Source organism: Molossus molossus, unplaced genomic scaffold (genome assembly GCF_014108415.1).
Source record: "Molossus molossus isolate mMolMol1 unplaced genomic scaffold, mMolMol1.p scaffold_m16_p_29, whole genome shotgun sequence".
Taxonomy (NCBI): Eukaryota; Metazoa; Chordata; class Mammalia; order Chiroptera; family Molossidae; genus Molossus; species Molossus molossus.
In genome coordinates, this window is record NW_023425365.1 from 2,029,506 (window position 1) to 2,045,309 (window position 15,804).

The 15,804-nt window shown below is 43.7% G+C and overlaps 1 protein-coding gene across 1 annotated transcript in view; it reads right to left on the minus strand.

The window, feature by feature from the left end:
* Positions 1-241: 241 nt before the first annotated feature.
* WNK2 (WNK lysine deficient protein kinase 2) overlaps positions 242-15,804 on the minus strand; it is a 106,157-nt gene continuing 90,594 nt past the window's right edge. Inside the window, 2 exon segments of the mRNA XM_036278514.1 lie at positions 242-369; positions 2,875-2,986. Coding sequence (XP_036134407.1) covers positions 344-369; positions 2,875-2,986 — 138 coding nt within the window. The 3' untranslated portion in view covers positions 242-343.

Below are 15,804 nucleotides of genomic sequence, written 5' to 3' on the forward strand. Positions count from 1 at the left end.
TGGGAACTGCAGAAGCTCTTTACCACACCCAGAAACCCTCAGCTAGGGGTGCCCCAGGCCGTCCTGCTGTGTGGCCCCTAGAGCTCCTCCAGCACCCTTCACCCCCGTCTTGGGCCATCTGTCAGTCTGGGAGCCCCTCAAAAGGAGAGTTTGAAAAACTGAAGTCCTTTGTCCCCCAAAATATTTTTTATTCTTGCATTACATTTGTGTTTCCAATTGTGAATTAAAAAAAACGCTTAGAAAGTAGTTACAAAACAGTGTGAGCTGACGCGAGGGGCAGACTCGCCTTCTCTGCACAGACGACTCAGGGCCTGGCGCTGGGGTCAGGTCAGCCTGCCTGGGCTCAGATGGGCTTCTCACTCTCAGAATCTAGAAGACAAAACCACCACAGCTCATTACAGGCCCTTGTGGTCACACTGGCCCTGGAGGGCAGGGCAGCGATGCCTAAGCGGCCGCGTTCCTGAGGCTGGGAGGCCAGACTGCAGCCTGCCCTGTGCCATGGACCCTGGCAGCCCTGCCCGCTGACCACCGGCTGCACAGTGCAGCTGCCCAAACCACCCCGGGCCTCCCAGCGCCCGCGCCCAAGCTGACAGGGAGAAGCTGCCTTTGGCTCCTTGGGCACACCCACCACAGATGCCCCAGCCTCTGCAAAGGACAGTGCTGTGAGGAGGCAGCAAACGCAGCGGGGGGCCCAACTGTCCGTGAGCAGAGGCACAAGCCTACTGCAGGTCAGCGGGTGGGAGACCTGCAGACCTGGGCAGCTGCCCAGTTGGGTGGAACAGGAGGCACTGAGTGAGTGCAGCCACTGAGCACGAGGTCACCAAGGGCCACAGCCAGGAATAGGTGCTGAGCCCCAAGGGGGGGTCGGGAGGAAGACCCGCCCCAAACCCACACCTGCACCATGGCCCTGTGCCTATGGTACAGCGCAGTCCCTTCCATGACCCTCGGGTGGCCCCAGCCCCAAATCCCCTGCTCAAAAGGCCTAGAGCCTGGCACCTCCTCCTGACCTCCACAGAGCAGGCGAACCCAGCTCTCGGAAACAGCCCACGAAGACAGGGCTTGGGGACACTTAGTCAACCACGAGGCTCACTCTGTCCAAGGGGCAGAGCCCACCCCCCATTTCTAGGCAGCTCAAGGTTGACAGCAGAAGGCACAGGCCAGTGCAGGCCCGGAGCCCTCAGAGGCTGGCTGTCCTGGGGACCCAGGGCACACAGGTGGGTGCGGACAGACAGCTGGGTCCCACCTGACACCCACTCTCATCTCCGAGCGCACAGTGAGGTCCAGCACCCCGGCTCCCACCGGAAAGACGGCGCCCCTGCCGGCCCGCCCACTCAGCTGCCTTTCCGGCTGTCCCTATGGAGCTGGCTGACTCGGCTTTTATGGGGACAGAGAGGAAGAAAAAGATGTTGTTTCACACTATTTTCAAGCAAAAATGTTTATTTTTCTCCTTCATATATACAATCTCGTGGGGGCTCTGTGCCACTGACCACTCATTCGTGAACAAGGCCAGGACTCGAAACCTCACGCTGGTGTGGTGGGGGTGGGGTGGGGTCGGGGGGAGGGTGGCTTCCACCATCCTCCGGAACCAGACACGAAAAACTCAACGAAGGACCAAGGGGCAGGAGATTCTGCATGATCACCCAGAAAATTCAACTCTAATGGAACTGATGGAATAATACATTTAAACCAAAATAAGTTAGCCAGCTCTAGGGTCCCACAGTACAGCAGAATTCCACAGCTGAGCAGCCCAACCAGCTGCCTACCCACGGGAGTGGGCGACACCTGGCCACGAGGAGCGGGCCTTGCGTTTCCACCGGGCCGTCCGCACCCGTCTGGGATGCGTCCCACTGTTGTCCCCGGGGGGAACACCTCTGCCCCTGGCTGGCCAGTCATGGAACCCGGGAGCAGTCTGGGGGCCAGAGGTGGAAGGACCTCAGTGCAGATGATGGGAACGGAAGGAGGGCCGGGGGTGGGCAGCACCCAGCACCAGAGAGCGGCTGTCCCTGCAGGCGCGGCCAGCCTGTGCGCCCCGGACACAGACACGCGCTCCGACCTTCCCACCTCCCAGCAGCCCTGCTGCCCCAGGGCCCACGCGTGGGCCGGCCGGCTGGCAGCGCCCGCGGGGCTCAGTGGAGGGTGTGTGGCCATTCTTTCATGAACAGAAGAGGGCTCCCCTACATTTGCAACTCTTAAATATTCAGGGTCACTAGTTCAACTTACACACACACACACACACCAGAAACTAAAGGTCAGACTGCAGCTTCAGGTTTGTGAACCATTTATATCTCTCTTCAACTTAAAATGAGAATAACATCAACACACAAGCCAACTGTAAATAAAATACACCTTTTCCCATACATGTTTTTAAGCATCTCTTTTCGTCGGGGGCAGGAGAGCTGGAGCCGGGCCCTGCCATGCTGCAGCCGGTCCCGTGACCTAAGCACTGACTCGGGACGCAAGTGGCGCGCAGGCTGCATGCTGACCATCGGCGCCTGCGAGCAAACGGAGTCCGCGGCAGTCAAGGCCCCAGGGGCAGCCTCACCCGTCCCTTTCGCTGGGTACCCTCAGGAGGCGGGGCCACGCCGAGCCCGGCTTCTGAGGGCTATTCACTTCAGCACAGTCCATTTGGCAAGTGGTTAGTTAGACAGAGCTACGTGATCCACAGCCTGGGGCCGGGCATGCTGACCACAGGAGGCCGTAAGAACTGGGGGAGCAGGGGCCCGCCCGCTGTGCCTAAGCCTGGTCCCCAGGCAGGGCTTCGGCTGCCAGCCTGGGCTGCCCAGGAACCCCAGGACACAGGAACTGGGAGCAGGCTCCTGTACTGGCCCAGAGGCAGTGCACAGGGTGGGACTGAGAAGCCGGAGAGAGCAGTACCTGGCATGGGCACGGGCAGGGCCAGGGCCGTTCCGGGAATGACCGTGGTGGGCAAAGGGCCAGACGCCAGGGCCAGACATGGCGTGCCTACTGCTGCTCCAGGTGTGTTCATCTATAAGACAAGAAGGGGAGGGCACATGTGGCTGCAATCAACTGGCCCCCCCAGAGGCCCCGAGGGTCCCCGCAGTGTCTCCATCCTCAGGAGAGAGTGCCCCAGGACCGGCCCCGCCGCCTTCTAACAGCTGACACAGTAGCAGTGTCGGGCCGGGAAGCAGAGGCCCGCCTCTCCTTGCTCTGGCCCCCTGAGCTGCAGCCCCCGCTGTCCACAGCCAGAGCAGGCCCGGGAAGGCGGGCCCCTGAGGACATCAGGAGAGACACACACCCCAACCCACAGGCCCATGCTTGACTGGTCGGTGCCATTATGGGAGGACCACAGCAGCTGGGAGTTGTGAGGGGCACATGCCTGGAGCCTGCTCTCCACACCCCAGAATCATGGGCGTGCTGGGCTCAGCAACTCGGCCCATGATGCAGACACCCCAGGAGGCCACAGCCAAAAGGAGACCAACACACTTCAAGCCCCCAGATAAAATGTTGGCAGATCTAACCCAGCAACTAAAACAGATAGATCACCACCTACTAGTGGGGTTTGCCCCAGGAATGCAATGCGGCTGTCCCAGAGGAAATCCCTGCACCTCACCCAGCTGTGCCTTGAGGGAGGACCCCACATGGTGCTCTCCCCAGGCACAGGGAGGGTGCCAGAAATTCCACGATCCTTCCAGGAGGAGCTCTGCAGGGCCTGCGGTCTACCCACTGCCGACATGAAAGGTCAAATGCACTTGCCCCAAAGCCCTGCTCCTAATCAACATGCATGGGGAGGCCAAGCCAAGGCAAGGAATAGAGGCACAGACTGGAAAAAAATAGGAAAACCATCTTTATTTACAGATGACAAGGTTATACGTGGAGAAAATAAAAAAAAGCGAACAAATCAATTCCTAGAACGAACAAGCAAATTTAGCATGACTGTAGGATGCAAGATACAGAACACAATCGTATTTCTGTATACCAACATACTACTGGAGAATAAAAATTTAAAACAGTACAATTTGTAACTGTATTCCAAAACATCCTTTCCCTAGAGAAACATTTAATCAAACATGTGTAACAACTTGACCCTGAACACCACAAAACTATGCTGAGAGAAAATAAAAAGGACATTAATGAACAGAATGTCAAGTTCATAGGAACACTCAATACTGTTAATCTGTCAAACCTCATCCAGTTAATCAAAAAACCCAATACAATCCCAATTAAAATGCCAGCAGGCTAGTCTGTGGAAATTGACAGGCTGCTTCTAAAATGTATATGAAAATGTTAAGAACCTAGAAACATCAAGACATTGTTGAAGAAGATCACTGTTGGAGGTCTTACACAGACATAAAGCCGCAGGGATTAGGAGGCACAGAATTATCATAAGGATAAAGAATTATCAAGAAACAGAGCAGTGACTTCAGAAAATGGACCTACGCTTGATGGATGTCTGTGGAAAGGAACACGCTGTTAACAGAGAGATGCACATGGGGAAAACTTGACCCCTACATCAAATGCTACACCAGAGTTAACTTGGGGGCGGGGCCGGGCGGACAGGCATGGCCACAGCAGCTAGAACACAGGAGAGTATCTCTTGGTCTTGGAAGAGGCAAAGATCCCCGAAATAGAACAAAAATATTACTAAACATGTAACATTTGATAAAGTGGACTTCAACCAAATGAAAACGTCTGCCATTTATTTCACTTCTGCCATCAAGAAGATAAAAAGACAAGCCACAGACGAATAGAAAAAAAATCCACGTATAAGTGGACCCAAACAGTTCAAACCTGTGTTGTTCAAGGGTCAACTGTTGTTTTGATCAGCAATTGGGAATTCACATGTGCAGAGAGCTGTCTATAGTTATATGTAAATTTTCAACTGCACAGGGGTTAGCACCCCTAACCTTGGCATTATTCAAGGGCCAAGTGTGTATGATGAAGGATATATAAAGAACTCTAAAAAATCAATAATAAAGAGGTATTTGAACTTTTAAATGGTCAAGATCCCTGACCAGCAACTTCACACAAGATGGCCAAGAAGAATATGTAATTGCTGAAATTGCTATAACTATAACTAAGGTGCTGAAAGGCAAATGAAAATAAGATCCCAATAATAAGATCCCAATAATAAGTTTTCAATAATAAGAAAACTACTTCTAGGCTTCAAATTATTTTTACAGATAAATTTTCAAATGCAATGTCTCACACACACTTGTTTTCAAAAGTCACAAGAAAAGACAAAGCAATGCTAGGTGAAACAGAAAATGTACACTATAAAATACTATATGAAGAAGAGAGAAGATTGAGAATCTAGGCTGAGAGCAAGAGACTATAAGAAAGGATACAGCAGCCCTGGCCAGTTTGGCTCAGCGGTTAGAGCGTCGGCCTGCGGTCCGGAGAGACCCGGGTTCGGTTCCCGCTAAGGGCACATACTTCGGTTGCAGTTTGTCCCCGGCCCTGGTTGGTCGTGGTTGGTCGTGCGGGTGGCAGCCACTCGATGTGTCCCTTCACGTCGATGTTTCTCTCTCTCTCTCCCTTCCTCCCTCTCCCTCCCACTCTATCTGTACAAAAAATGGGGAAAAAAAAAGGATACAGCAGATGTGTGTGTGTGTAGGTGGGAGGAAACAAAATATAAAATCTTCCATTGAAAAATACAATAATTGAAATTAAAACTCAATGGATAGATTCAATAGCAGTTTGGACCCAAAGAAAAAAATCTGTGATATAAAATCTGAAGAAAACATTCAGAATAAAGTACAAGAGACAAAAGATGAGAAAATTGTAAGAGATCAATGATAGAGTAAAGTACCTCACATGTGACCCTGGCTAGTATGGCTCAGTTGGTTGGCTATAAAGGAAAGAGAATCATCACCATGTAAATAATAATCCAATACAATCTAGTATAGTTATAGCAATTTCAAAGTAGATTTAAAGGCAAAAATCATCCCAGAAAAACTTAGTAATGTTAAAAGTGCAACTCACAAGTCAGACACGGTCAATCCAAATTTGACTATAGCTAATAACATAGCTTCAAAATGCATAAAGCAAAAATCCAAAGAACGAAAGATTGACAATAAGAAACACACAAACCCATGATCATAATGGTAAATTTAAAAATTCCTCTTTCAATAACTGACAGAATATGCACAGAGAAACTCATCAGAGTGATATCAGCAACATGGAAGAGTAGGCAGCTTCAAACTTCCATCTTTCCACAGAAACACTGAATAAATGACCGGAAACTGTCAGAACTAACTTGACCAGAGCTTCAGAAAACAACTAAAGGTATATAGCAATCACATAGAAGCAAAAGGCAATTTTTTTTTTTATCCTCACCCGAGGTCATTTTTTGATATTTTGTTCAGATAGAGTGGGAGGGAGAGAGAGAGAGAGAGAGAAACATCGACGTGAAAGGGACACATCAAGTGGTTGCCACCTGCATGACCCAACCAGGGCCAGGAACAAACTGCAACCGAGGTACATGCCCTTAGCGGGAACCGAACCCGGGTCTCCCTGGTCAGCAGGCCAATGCTCTAACCGCTGAGCCAAACTGGTCAGGGCTGAAAGGAAAATTTTTAAAAGTAGGAAAGCACTGTGCTGGCTCTTGGCCCAACCCCTCCCCGCCTTTACAGCTGTCTTGAAGGCGGCAGCCTACATTCCCAGTGTGGTACCCTGGTCGATGGTTCTGGAGGGAGCAGAGCTCTTATTCACAAATTATTTCCTATGTCTGTGCTAATCTGTCTGGAGTCCACCTGAAGGACTGATACAAGGTTCACAGTTCTCTGCCTGAGCAAATTTGGAACTCTCTCAGGGCAGACTAGTGGCATGCATGGCTCAAAAACACTGTAAGGTGCCTGGCCGGTGTGGCTCCGTGGTTGAGTGTTGACCCTGCACCAAGAGGTCACCAGTTCGATTCCCGGTCAGGGCACATGCCCAGGTTGTGGGCCCATCCCCAGTGGGGGACGTGCAGGAGGCGGCCAATCAATGTTCTCTCTCATTGATGTTTCTATCTCTCTCTTCCTCTCCCTTCCTCTCTCTCCAAAATCAATAAAGAAAATGATTTTAAAAAACAAACAAAGAAAACAAAACACTGTAAGGCAGTAAAAAAAATCCACAGTTGCCTGGGGCAAATAAAGAAAAAGGCAAATTTTTAAAAGTAGGAAATCTTTGGATTATGATTGAGACATATACAAACTACCTAAAGCAGGATAGGAAAGCATACGAGAGAGTTTCTGGGATATAAGAGCATTCGAAAGTGCTGTGTCCTGGGAAATTTAGCAAGTTGTGTACGTGCCCAGAGCAGGATACATGTTCAGAATAGATCTGAGAAGACCCTTAGTTTTATTACTAATCTCAATGTAAGCAAAGTAAAGGCTTAGGCAAATTAAGTTCCTGAGATTCAAGAAATCTCAGTCAAGACAATGGCTGAACACAAGCTAAGCCTTCAACAAACAAAGCCAGCAAATATCGGGGAAAATGGGTATCTGATTTCCAGAGTTACTACTTATAATATTTAAATGTCCCATTTTCAACAAGAAATCAAAAACATACAAACAATTAGGAAAGCATGGCTCATACAAAGAAAATATAATAATTAAATGAAACCATCCCTGAAGGACTGTGGACTTACTAAATAAAGACTTTAAATCAGCTGTCTTAAATATGCTCAAAAAGCGAAAGGAAACCATGGACAAATAGGAAACCAAAAAGATGATAGATGAACAACATGAGAATATCAATAGAGAGGGAGAGTATAAAAGGAACCAAACATAAATATTAGAGCTGAAGTATAACTACTGGAATTTGAAATTCCACTAGAAGAGATCAACAGCAGACATGAGCAGGCAGAGTACAGAATCAGCAAATGAAACCAGACAACTAAAGTTACCAAGTCTGGGAGCAGAAAGAAAAAAAGAATGGAGAAAAGTGTACAGAGCCTATAGCATCTGTGGGATACTGTTCAACAATCCGATGTATGCCATATGGTCATCTAAGAAGGAGAAAAGAGGAAGAAGTGGCGGAAGAAATATCTAAAGTACAGAAAGAAAAGACTATCAACCAAGAATTCTACATCTAATGAAATAATCCTTCGAGAATGAAGGAGAAATTAAACTCTTGGATAAACAAAAACTAAGAGAGGTTGCTACTAAAAGATCTGCCTGCAAGAGACATACGAAGAAATGCTCAACATCACTAATCATCAGAGAGATACAAATTAAAACAACAAGGTATCACCTCACACCTGTCAGAATGGCCGCCATCAACAAATCATCAAACAAGTGTTGGCGAGGATACGGAGAAAAGGGGACTCTAGTGCACTGCTGGTGGGAATGCAGACTGGTGCAGCCACTGTAGAAAACAATATGGTGTTACCTCAAAAAATTAAAAATTGAACTTCCTTTTGACCCAGCAATCCCGCTTCTAGGAATATACCCTAAGAAGCCTGAAACACCAATCAGAAAGAATATATGTACCCCCATGTTCATAGGAGCACTATTTACAATAGCTAAAATCTGGAAACAGCCCAAGTGTCCATCAGTAGATGAGTGGATAAAAAAGCTGTGGTACATACACACAATGGAGTACTATGCAGCTGTAAGAAAGAAAGATCTCTTATCCTTTGAGACGACATGGAAGGACTTGGAAAGTATCATCTAAGTGAAACAAGCCAAGCAGAAAAAGACAAATACCACATGATCTCACTTATATATGGAATATAATGAATATAACAATCTGAGGATTAGGGTAGACCCAGAAAACCGGAAGTAAGGTACAGACTGACAATCCTCAGAAGAGGTGGTGGTGGGGGGTGGAAAGAGATAAACAACAGAACTTATATGCATGTATGCATGACCAATGGACATGGACAACAAAGCTGGGGATGGGGAGGGGGGGTATGGGGAGAAGGGTGTCAATGGGGTAAAAAAGGATAAACATCTGTAACAAAAATAAAATTAAAAAAAATTAAATTAAATTTAAAAAAATAAAATGAAAGATCTGCCTGACAAGAAATGCTTACGGGAGTCCTTCACCTGAAATGAAAGAATAGTAGGCAGTAGAATAACTCAGAGTCATATGAAGAAATAGAGTAACTACATGAGCAAATATATTGTACTTTCAGTTTTAATTCCTTGTTTCCCATACATAATTTAAAAGGCAAATGCAATCAACAATAATCATAAATATATGTTAATGGGCACACAACAGTAAAAAATTCAGCCCATGACAAAAATACGAAGGGGGTGGGATGGAGATATATAGGAGCAGAGTATTTATATACTATTGAAAAAAGTTGGTATTATTCAAACTAGGTTGCTCTAAGTTTAAGATATTAATTATAATTCCCAAGGTAGTGTGTGTGTGTGTGTGTGTGTGTGTGTGTGTGTGTATGTGTGTGTGTATGTGTATATGTGTGTGTGTATATATATGTATATCTATATCTATCTATCTATCTACCTATCTATCTATATATATATATAGAGAGAGAGAAGTAAAGAGAAAAGGGATCAAAATTATACACTATAAAGAACAAACATGTTTTAAAAAGCAATAATGGAGAAATTGAGGAATAAAAACCTATAAGACACATAGAAAACAAGTGGGTAGATGGTAGAAGTCCTTTCTTATCCATAATTACTTTAAATGTAAGTGGTTTAAATTCTCCAATTAATAAGCAGTGATTGGCAGAATGAATAAAAAATGTGGTCAATGTATATGTTTATGTGTAAGAAACTTGTTTTATATACAAAACCACAAAGAGGTTGAAAGTAAAAGGATGAAGAAAGAGAGCTGGGTGGCTATTTTATTATCAGACAAAATGAATTCTAAGTAAAAAAAAAAAAAAAGGTTAAATGAGACAAAGAAGGACATTACATATTGATAAAAAGTTTGATTTACCAAGACATATAAATTTACACGTAAGTAACAACAGGGTTCCAACTTATATGATATAAACAGAAAGAGATTGAAGAGAGAAACAGACAATTCTACACTAAGAGTTGCAGACTCTGATACTTCACTCTCAATAAAGAATAGAACAACAGAACAGATCAACGAGGAAAAAGAAGACCTGAACACCATCATAGCCAGTTAGCCTTAACAAACATTTACAGAATACTCCACCCTACAATAGCAGAATATACTTCCTTTACAAGAGCACATGGAACATTCTCCAGAGCAGACCATATGGTAAGCGATAAAACAAGTCTCAATAAATTTTAAAAGATTAAAATCATACAAAGTATCTTTTCTAACACAATGAATGAAAGTAGCTATCAAAAACAAAAAGAAAACTAGAAAACTGACCTATGTGCAGAAATTAAACAACACATCTTAATCAAAGGGTCAAAGAAATAATCATAGGAAAACCGGAAAATACTTTAGGACAAAGGAAAAGACAACACAGTATATTTGAGATAAAGCAAAGGTCAGATAAAGAGTTTCCCAGACAAGAAAAAGCTAAAGGAGTTCATCACCACCAAACCAGGATTGCACAAAAAGTTAAAGGGTCTTCTTCAAGAAGAAGAAGAAAAAAGATAAAAAATATGAACAATAAAATGGCAATAAATACATGTCTATCAATCATTGAATCTAAAAATCAAAATAAATGAACAAGCAGAACAGAAACAGACTCACAGACACAGAGAACATTTTGACAGTAGCCAGAGGGAGGGGGTCTGGGGGGATGAGAGGGAGGAGTGAAAAAGGTGGAGAGATTTGAAATACAAATTAATATAGTGCAGTCATGGGGGTGTAAAGTACAGCACAATGAATATAGTTCACTATTTATGGTGTCAGATGGGTATTTCGGGGATAATCACTTAATAAGTTTTATAATGTCTAATCACTGAGGTGTACACCTGAAACTAATATAATATTGTACATCAGCTGTAATTGAAAAATAAAGAAAAGAAATTCTCAGAGGGAAATTTATAACTATAAATCCTACATTAAAAAATAAAGATCTTAAGTTAATAACCTAACTGTATACTATAACAAAAATAAACAAAATAATGAAAAAAATGGAGAAAAAAAAATCAATGAAACCAAAATTAGCTCTTTGAAAAGATGAACAAACGAACAAAGTTTCAGCTACAAAACTAGGTAGCTCACATAAAATAGAAAAATTTCTTAAAACACATGAACTACTATAGCTCACTCAAGAATAAACAGAAAATCTGAATAGACCTATAACAATAGTGAGATTATATCAGTAATCAATAATCTCTCAACAAAGAAAAGCCCAGGACCAGATGACTTCACTGGTGAATTCTACCAACATTTAAAAAAGAAAGAACACCAATCTTTCTCAAACTCTTCCAAAAAGGTGAAGAGGTGGACACACTTCCTAACTCACTCTATGTGGCCAACATTATCCTGATACCAAAGCCAGATAAACACAAGAAAATTACAGACAAATATCCCTGATGAATATTGATGCCAAAATCCTCAATAAAATCTTAGCAAAATAAATTCAGTAGCAGATTAGGAGTATGTACCATGGCTAGGTGGGATCTACCCCAGGAATGCAAGGTTGGTTTAACATATGAAAATTAATGAGATATACCATTAATAATTAATGCAGAAAAAGCATTTGACAAAATCTAACACTCTTTCATGATAAAGCACTCAAAAAACTAGAAATAGAATGGACTTCTCAGTATGATAAAGGCCAAATATATATATTTAAAAAACCCCTAACTGATATCATATTTAATGGTAAAAGACTGATATGATAGCTTTTCCTCTAAAATTAGGAATAAGAAAAGGATCCTTGCTTTTTCCACTTTTATTCAATATAGTATCAAGAGTTCTAGCCAGAGAAATTAGGCAAGAAAAAATAAAAAAATAAAAGGCAACCATATTGGAAAGGAAAGGTAAAATTATCTCTGTTCAGAGTTGACACAATCTGTAGATAATCCTAAAAATCCTCCAAAAAATTGTTGAAGCTAATTCATAAATTCAGTAAAGTTGCATTAATGACAAACAATCTAAAAAAGAAATTAAGAAAATACATTCAGGCCCTGGCCGGTCTGGCTTGGCAGTTAGATTGTCAGCTTGTGGGCCAATGAGTCGTGGGTCCAATTCTGATCAAAGGCACGTACCTCAGTTGCAGTTCATCCCCAGCCCTGGTGAGGGTCGTGCGGGAGGCAGCCAGTCATGTGTCTCTCTCACATCGACGTTTCTCTCTCTCTCCTTCCCTCCTACTCTGTCTAAGGATAATGGAAAAGCATTCTCAGGTGAGGATTAAGAAAAAGAAGAAAACAACACATTCACAATACTATAAAAATAAAAAATAAAACAGTAATTAATTTAAGGAGTGAAAAGGCTAACACACTGAAAACTACAAACACTGCTAAAAGAAATTAAGAAAGATGTAAATAAATGGAAAGACATCCCTTATGGATTGGAAGACTTAGCATTGTTAATATGCTAATACTACTCAAAGTGATATATAGATTCAATGCAATCACTACTAAAGCCTCAATGACATTATTTTCAAGAAATAAAAAACCAATCCTAAAACAAAACCATCATTAGGATTCTTTATGGACCATAGATAACCAAAACAATGTTAAAAAAGAAAAACAAAGTTGGAGGACTTATACTTACTGGCATCAGAACTTACCACAAAGCTACAGAAGGCAAAATAGTATGCTACTAGTAAAAGGGCAGACAGACAGACCAACGGGGTAGAACAGAGAGTACAGAAATAAACCCTTGCACACACGGTCAATTGATTTTCAACAAGGCTGCCAAGTCTACTCCATGGGGGAAAGAACAGTCTTTTCAACAAACACTGCTATCCACATGCAAAAGAATGAAGGAAAACTGAATATCCACATGCAAAAGAATGAAGTTGAACCCTCAGCTAATACCATATACACAAATTAATTCAAATGGATTCAAGGGATCAACGTAAGAGCTCATTATTAAACTAGAAGGAGTCAGAGAGGAAGCTTCATGACGTTGGATTTGGCGGTGATTACTTGGACATGACACCAAAAACAGAGGCAACAAAAGAAAAAAAAAAAAGATACACTGTCTTCATGAAAATTAAAACCTTCTGTACACCAAAAGGCACAATCCACAGAGTAACAAAGCAATCCACAGAATGACACAAAATATTTGCAAATTTTGTCTGATAAGGGATTAACATCCAGAATAAAGAACTCCTAAAACTCAACAACAAACAACAATGCTATTTTAAAATGGGAAAAGGACTTGAATTGTGATTTTTCCAAAGAAGATATGCAAATGGCCAATAAGCCCATGAAAACATTTCAACATCACAAATCATTACAGAAATGCAAATCAAAGCTATAATGAGATACCAGAACTCACATCCATTAGGATGGCCACTATTAAAATAATCAGGCAATGAAAAAGATCAGTAACAATGAGAACCTCTGTGTATTGCTGGTGGGAACATAAAGTGGTTTCACCACCATGGAAAACAGTTTGGCAATTCCTCAAAAAATTAGAAACAGAATTACCATATGACCAATTCCACTGCTGGATATCACCCCAAAGAAATCAAAGCAGCCGGCCGGTGTGGCGCAGTGGATGAGCGTGGACCCTGCACCAAGAGGTCACCGGTTCGATTCCAGGTCAGGGCACATGCCCAGGTTGTGGGCCCGATCCTCAGTGGGGGGTGTGCAGGAGACTGCCAATCGATGTTCTCTCTCATCGATGTTTCTCTCTCTCTCTCCAAAATCAATAAAGAAAAAAAAATTTTTTTTAAAGAAATAAAGCAGGGTCTTAAAAAGATGGCGGTGCATCCACATTTGTAGCAGCATTCACAATAGCCAAAAGGCCAACCCAAGCGTCCAAGGGTGTGTGAATGGGTAAACAAATTGTGGTCTATACACATGGAATCTTATTCAGCCTTAAAAAGGAAGGAAATCCTGACATATGTTACAATCTAGATTAACCCTGAGGACATTGCGCAAGATGAAATATGCCAGTTATAAAATGACGAATACTACATGATTCCACTCATAGGGGGACCTAGAGTAGTCAGATTCATAAAGACAGAAAGCAGAATGGTGGTTGCCGGTGGGGGGCGGGGGTATAAATGGGGAGTTACTTTTCAATGAGTATGGAGTTTCAGTTTTGCAAAATAAATTCGGGACAACAATAGTAATGTATATGTTATATGTATTTTACCACAATTTAAAAATGGGGGGGGGGGGGGACGAAGTTCTAAAACATGCGACAACACAGATGTGCCTTGAAAACACTGAGTGAAGGCAGCCAGACGGGAAGGGGTGGTGATTCCACTTATTGAGGCACCCTGAGTCCTCAAGTTCATGGAAGCAGAGAGTAGAATGAAAGTTAACAGGGGCTGGGTAACCAGAGGTTCCACAGGAGGGAACTGAACAGTTATTTCTTTTTTTTTATATCCTCACTGGAGGATATGTTTCCATTTATCTTCAGACAGAGTATGAGGGAGGGAGGGAGAAACATTGATGTGAGAGGGACACATCGACTGGTTGTCTCCCACACAACCCTGACCAGGACTGGGGACAAACCAAAAGCGAGATACATGCCCTTGACTGGAATCGAACTCACGACTCATATCCTTAGGCTGACGCTCTAACCGCTGAGCCAAACTGGCCAGGGCATCTTTTTGGTTCTTTTTGTGTGTTAATCTTCACCCGAGGATACTTTTCCATTGAATTTCAGACAGAGTGGAAGGGAGAGAGAGAGAGAGAGACATTGACGTGACAGAGACACACTGATTGATTGGTCACCTCCTATACAACCCTGACTAGGGGCAGGGATTGAACCCGAAACCCAGATAGGCACCCTTAGCCAGAAATCAAGCCCACGGCCCCTCGGTGCACAGGCCAGTCACTTCCCCATGAGCCGTTTCCGTCTGGGGCAATGCCATGTCCTAGATATGAACAGTGGCGACGCCTATGCAACCCTGTGAACACACTTAGTGCTACTGAATCACACACTTAAAAATGACTACATTGGTAAACCATATGTTATTTAGATTTACCATTAAAAAAATAGTAAAGAAACAAAGACAAACAAACAAAACACCTCAGTACACGTCTCCACCTGAGAGCAGCGTGGGGTCGAGGGCGGAGCTGAGGAGCCTGCCCAGGGTTCAAGGTGCAGACCCCAGGGCCTCGGGCCGTGCTAAGGACTCCCAGCTCTGTGGCAGAGTGACGCAGAGTGGCCTGGAGGAGTCAGCCTGCAGGGTGTGGCTGTCAGGAACGTGTACTCCCGTGTAGGACAGAAAAAGGGAGGCGCAGACGGGGGTTTGGACGTCAGAGGGAATGAAAGGCTTGGGCCTCGGTCGTCCACGGAGCAATGACCAAGACTGGCAACTTGAGTCAGAAAGTCAGCCCCAACAAGTTGTAACCAACTGAAAACACTCAAGTGTATTCTCTGATCAGTGCAATTTGGCGAAAACGTTAATAAAAAGATCACGAGGAAATTAATAACTATAGTATTTAAAATCACATAGGACACTGCAAAATATTTTAAACTGAAGGTCAACGAACATGCTATGCCATAAGCCTTTGGGCTGCAGCTAAACCCTGAGAGGGAATCTTATGCCTGGAGCTTGTATTAGAAAAGAAAAAGGCTGGACATCAGTGAACAATGCATCTCAAGACACTTTCTAGAACAAAACAGTGTAACCCAAAGATAGAAGAGATTAATGAAACAGACAGTAAAGAATATTATCAAATCCAAGAAGAGTTCCTTGATGAGGCTAATAAAATCTAGCCCTAGCTGGCAAGCTCAGTGGTTAGAGTGTTGGCCCACGCACTGAAGGGTCTCAGGTTCAATTCCTGGTCAAGGGCACGTACCTGGGTTGCAGGT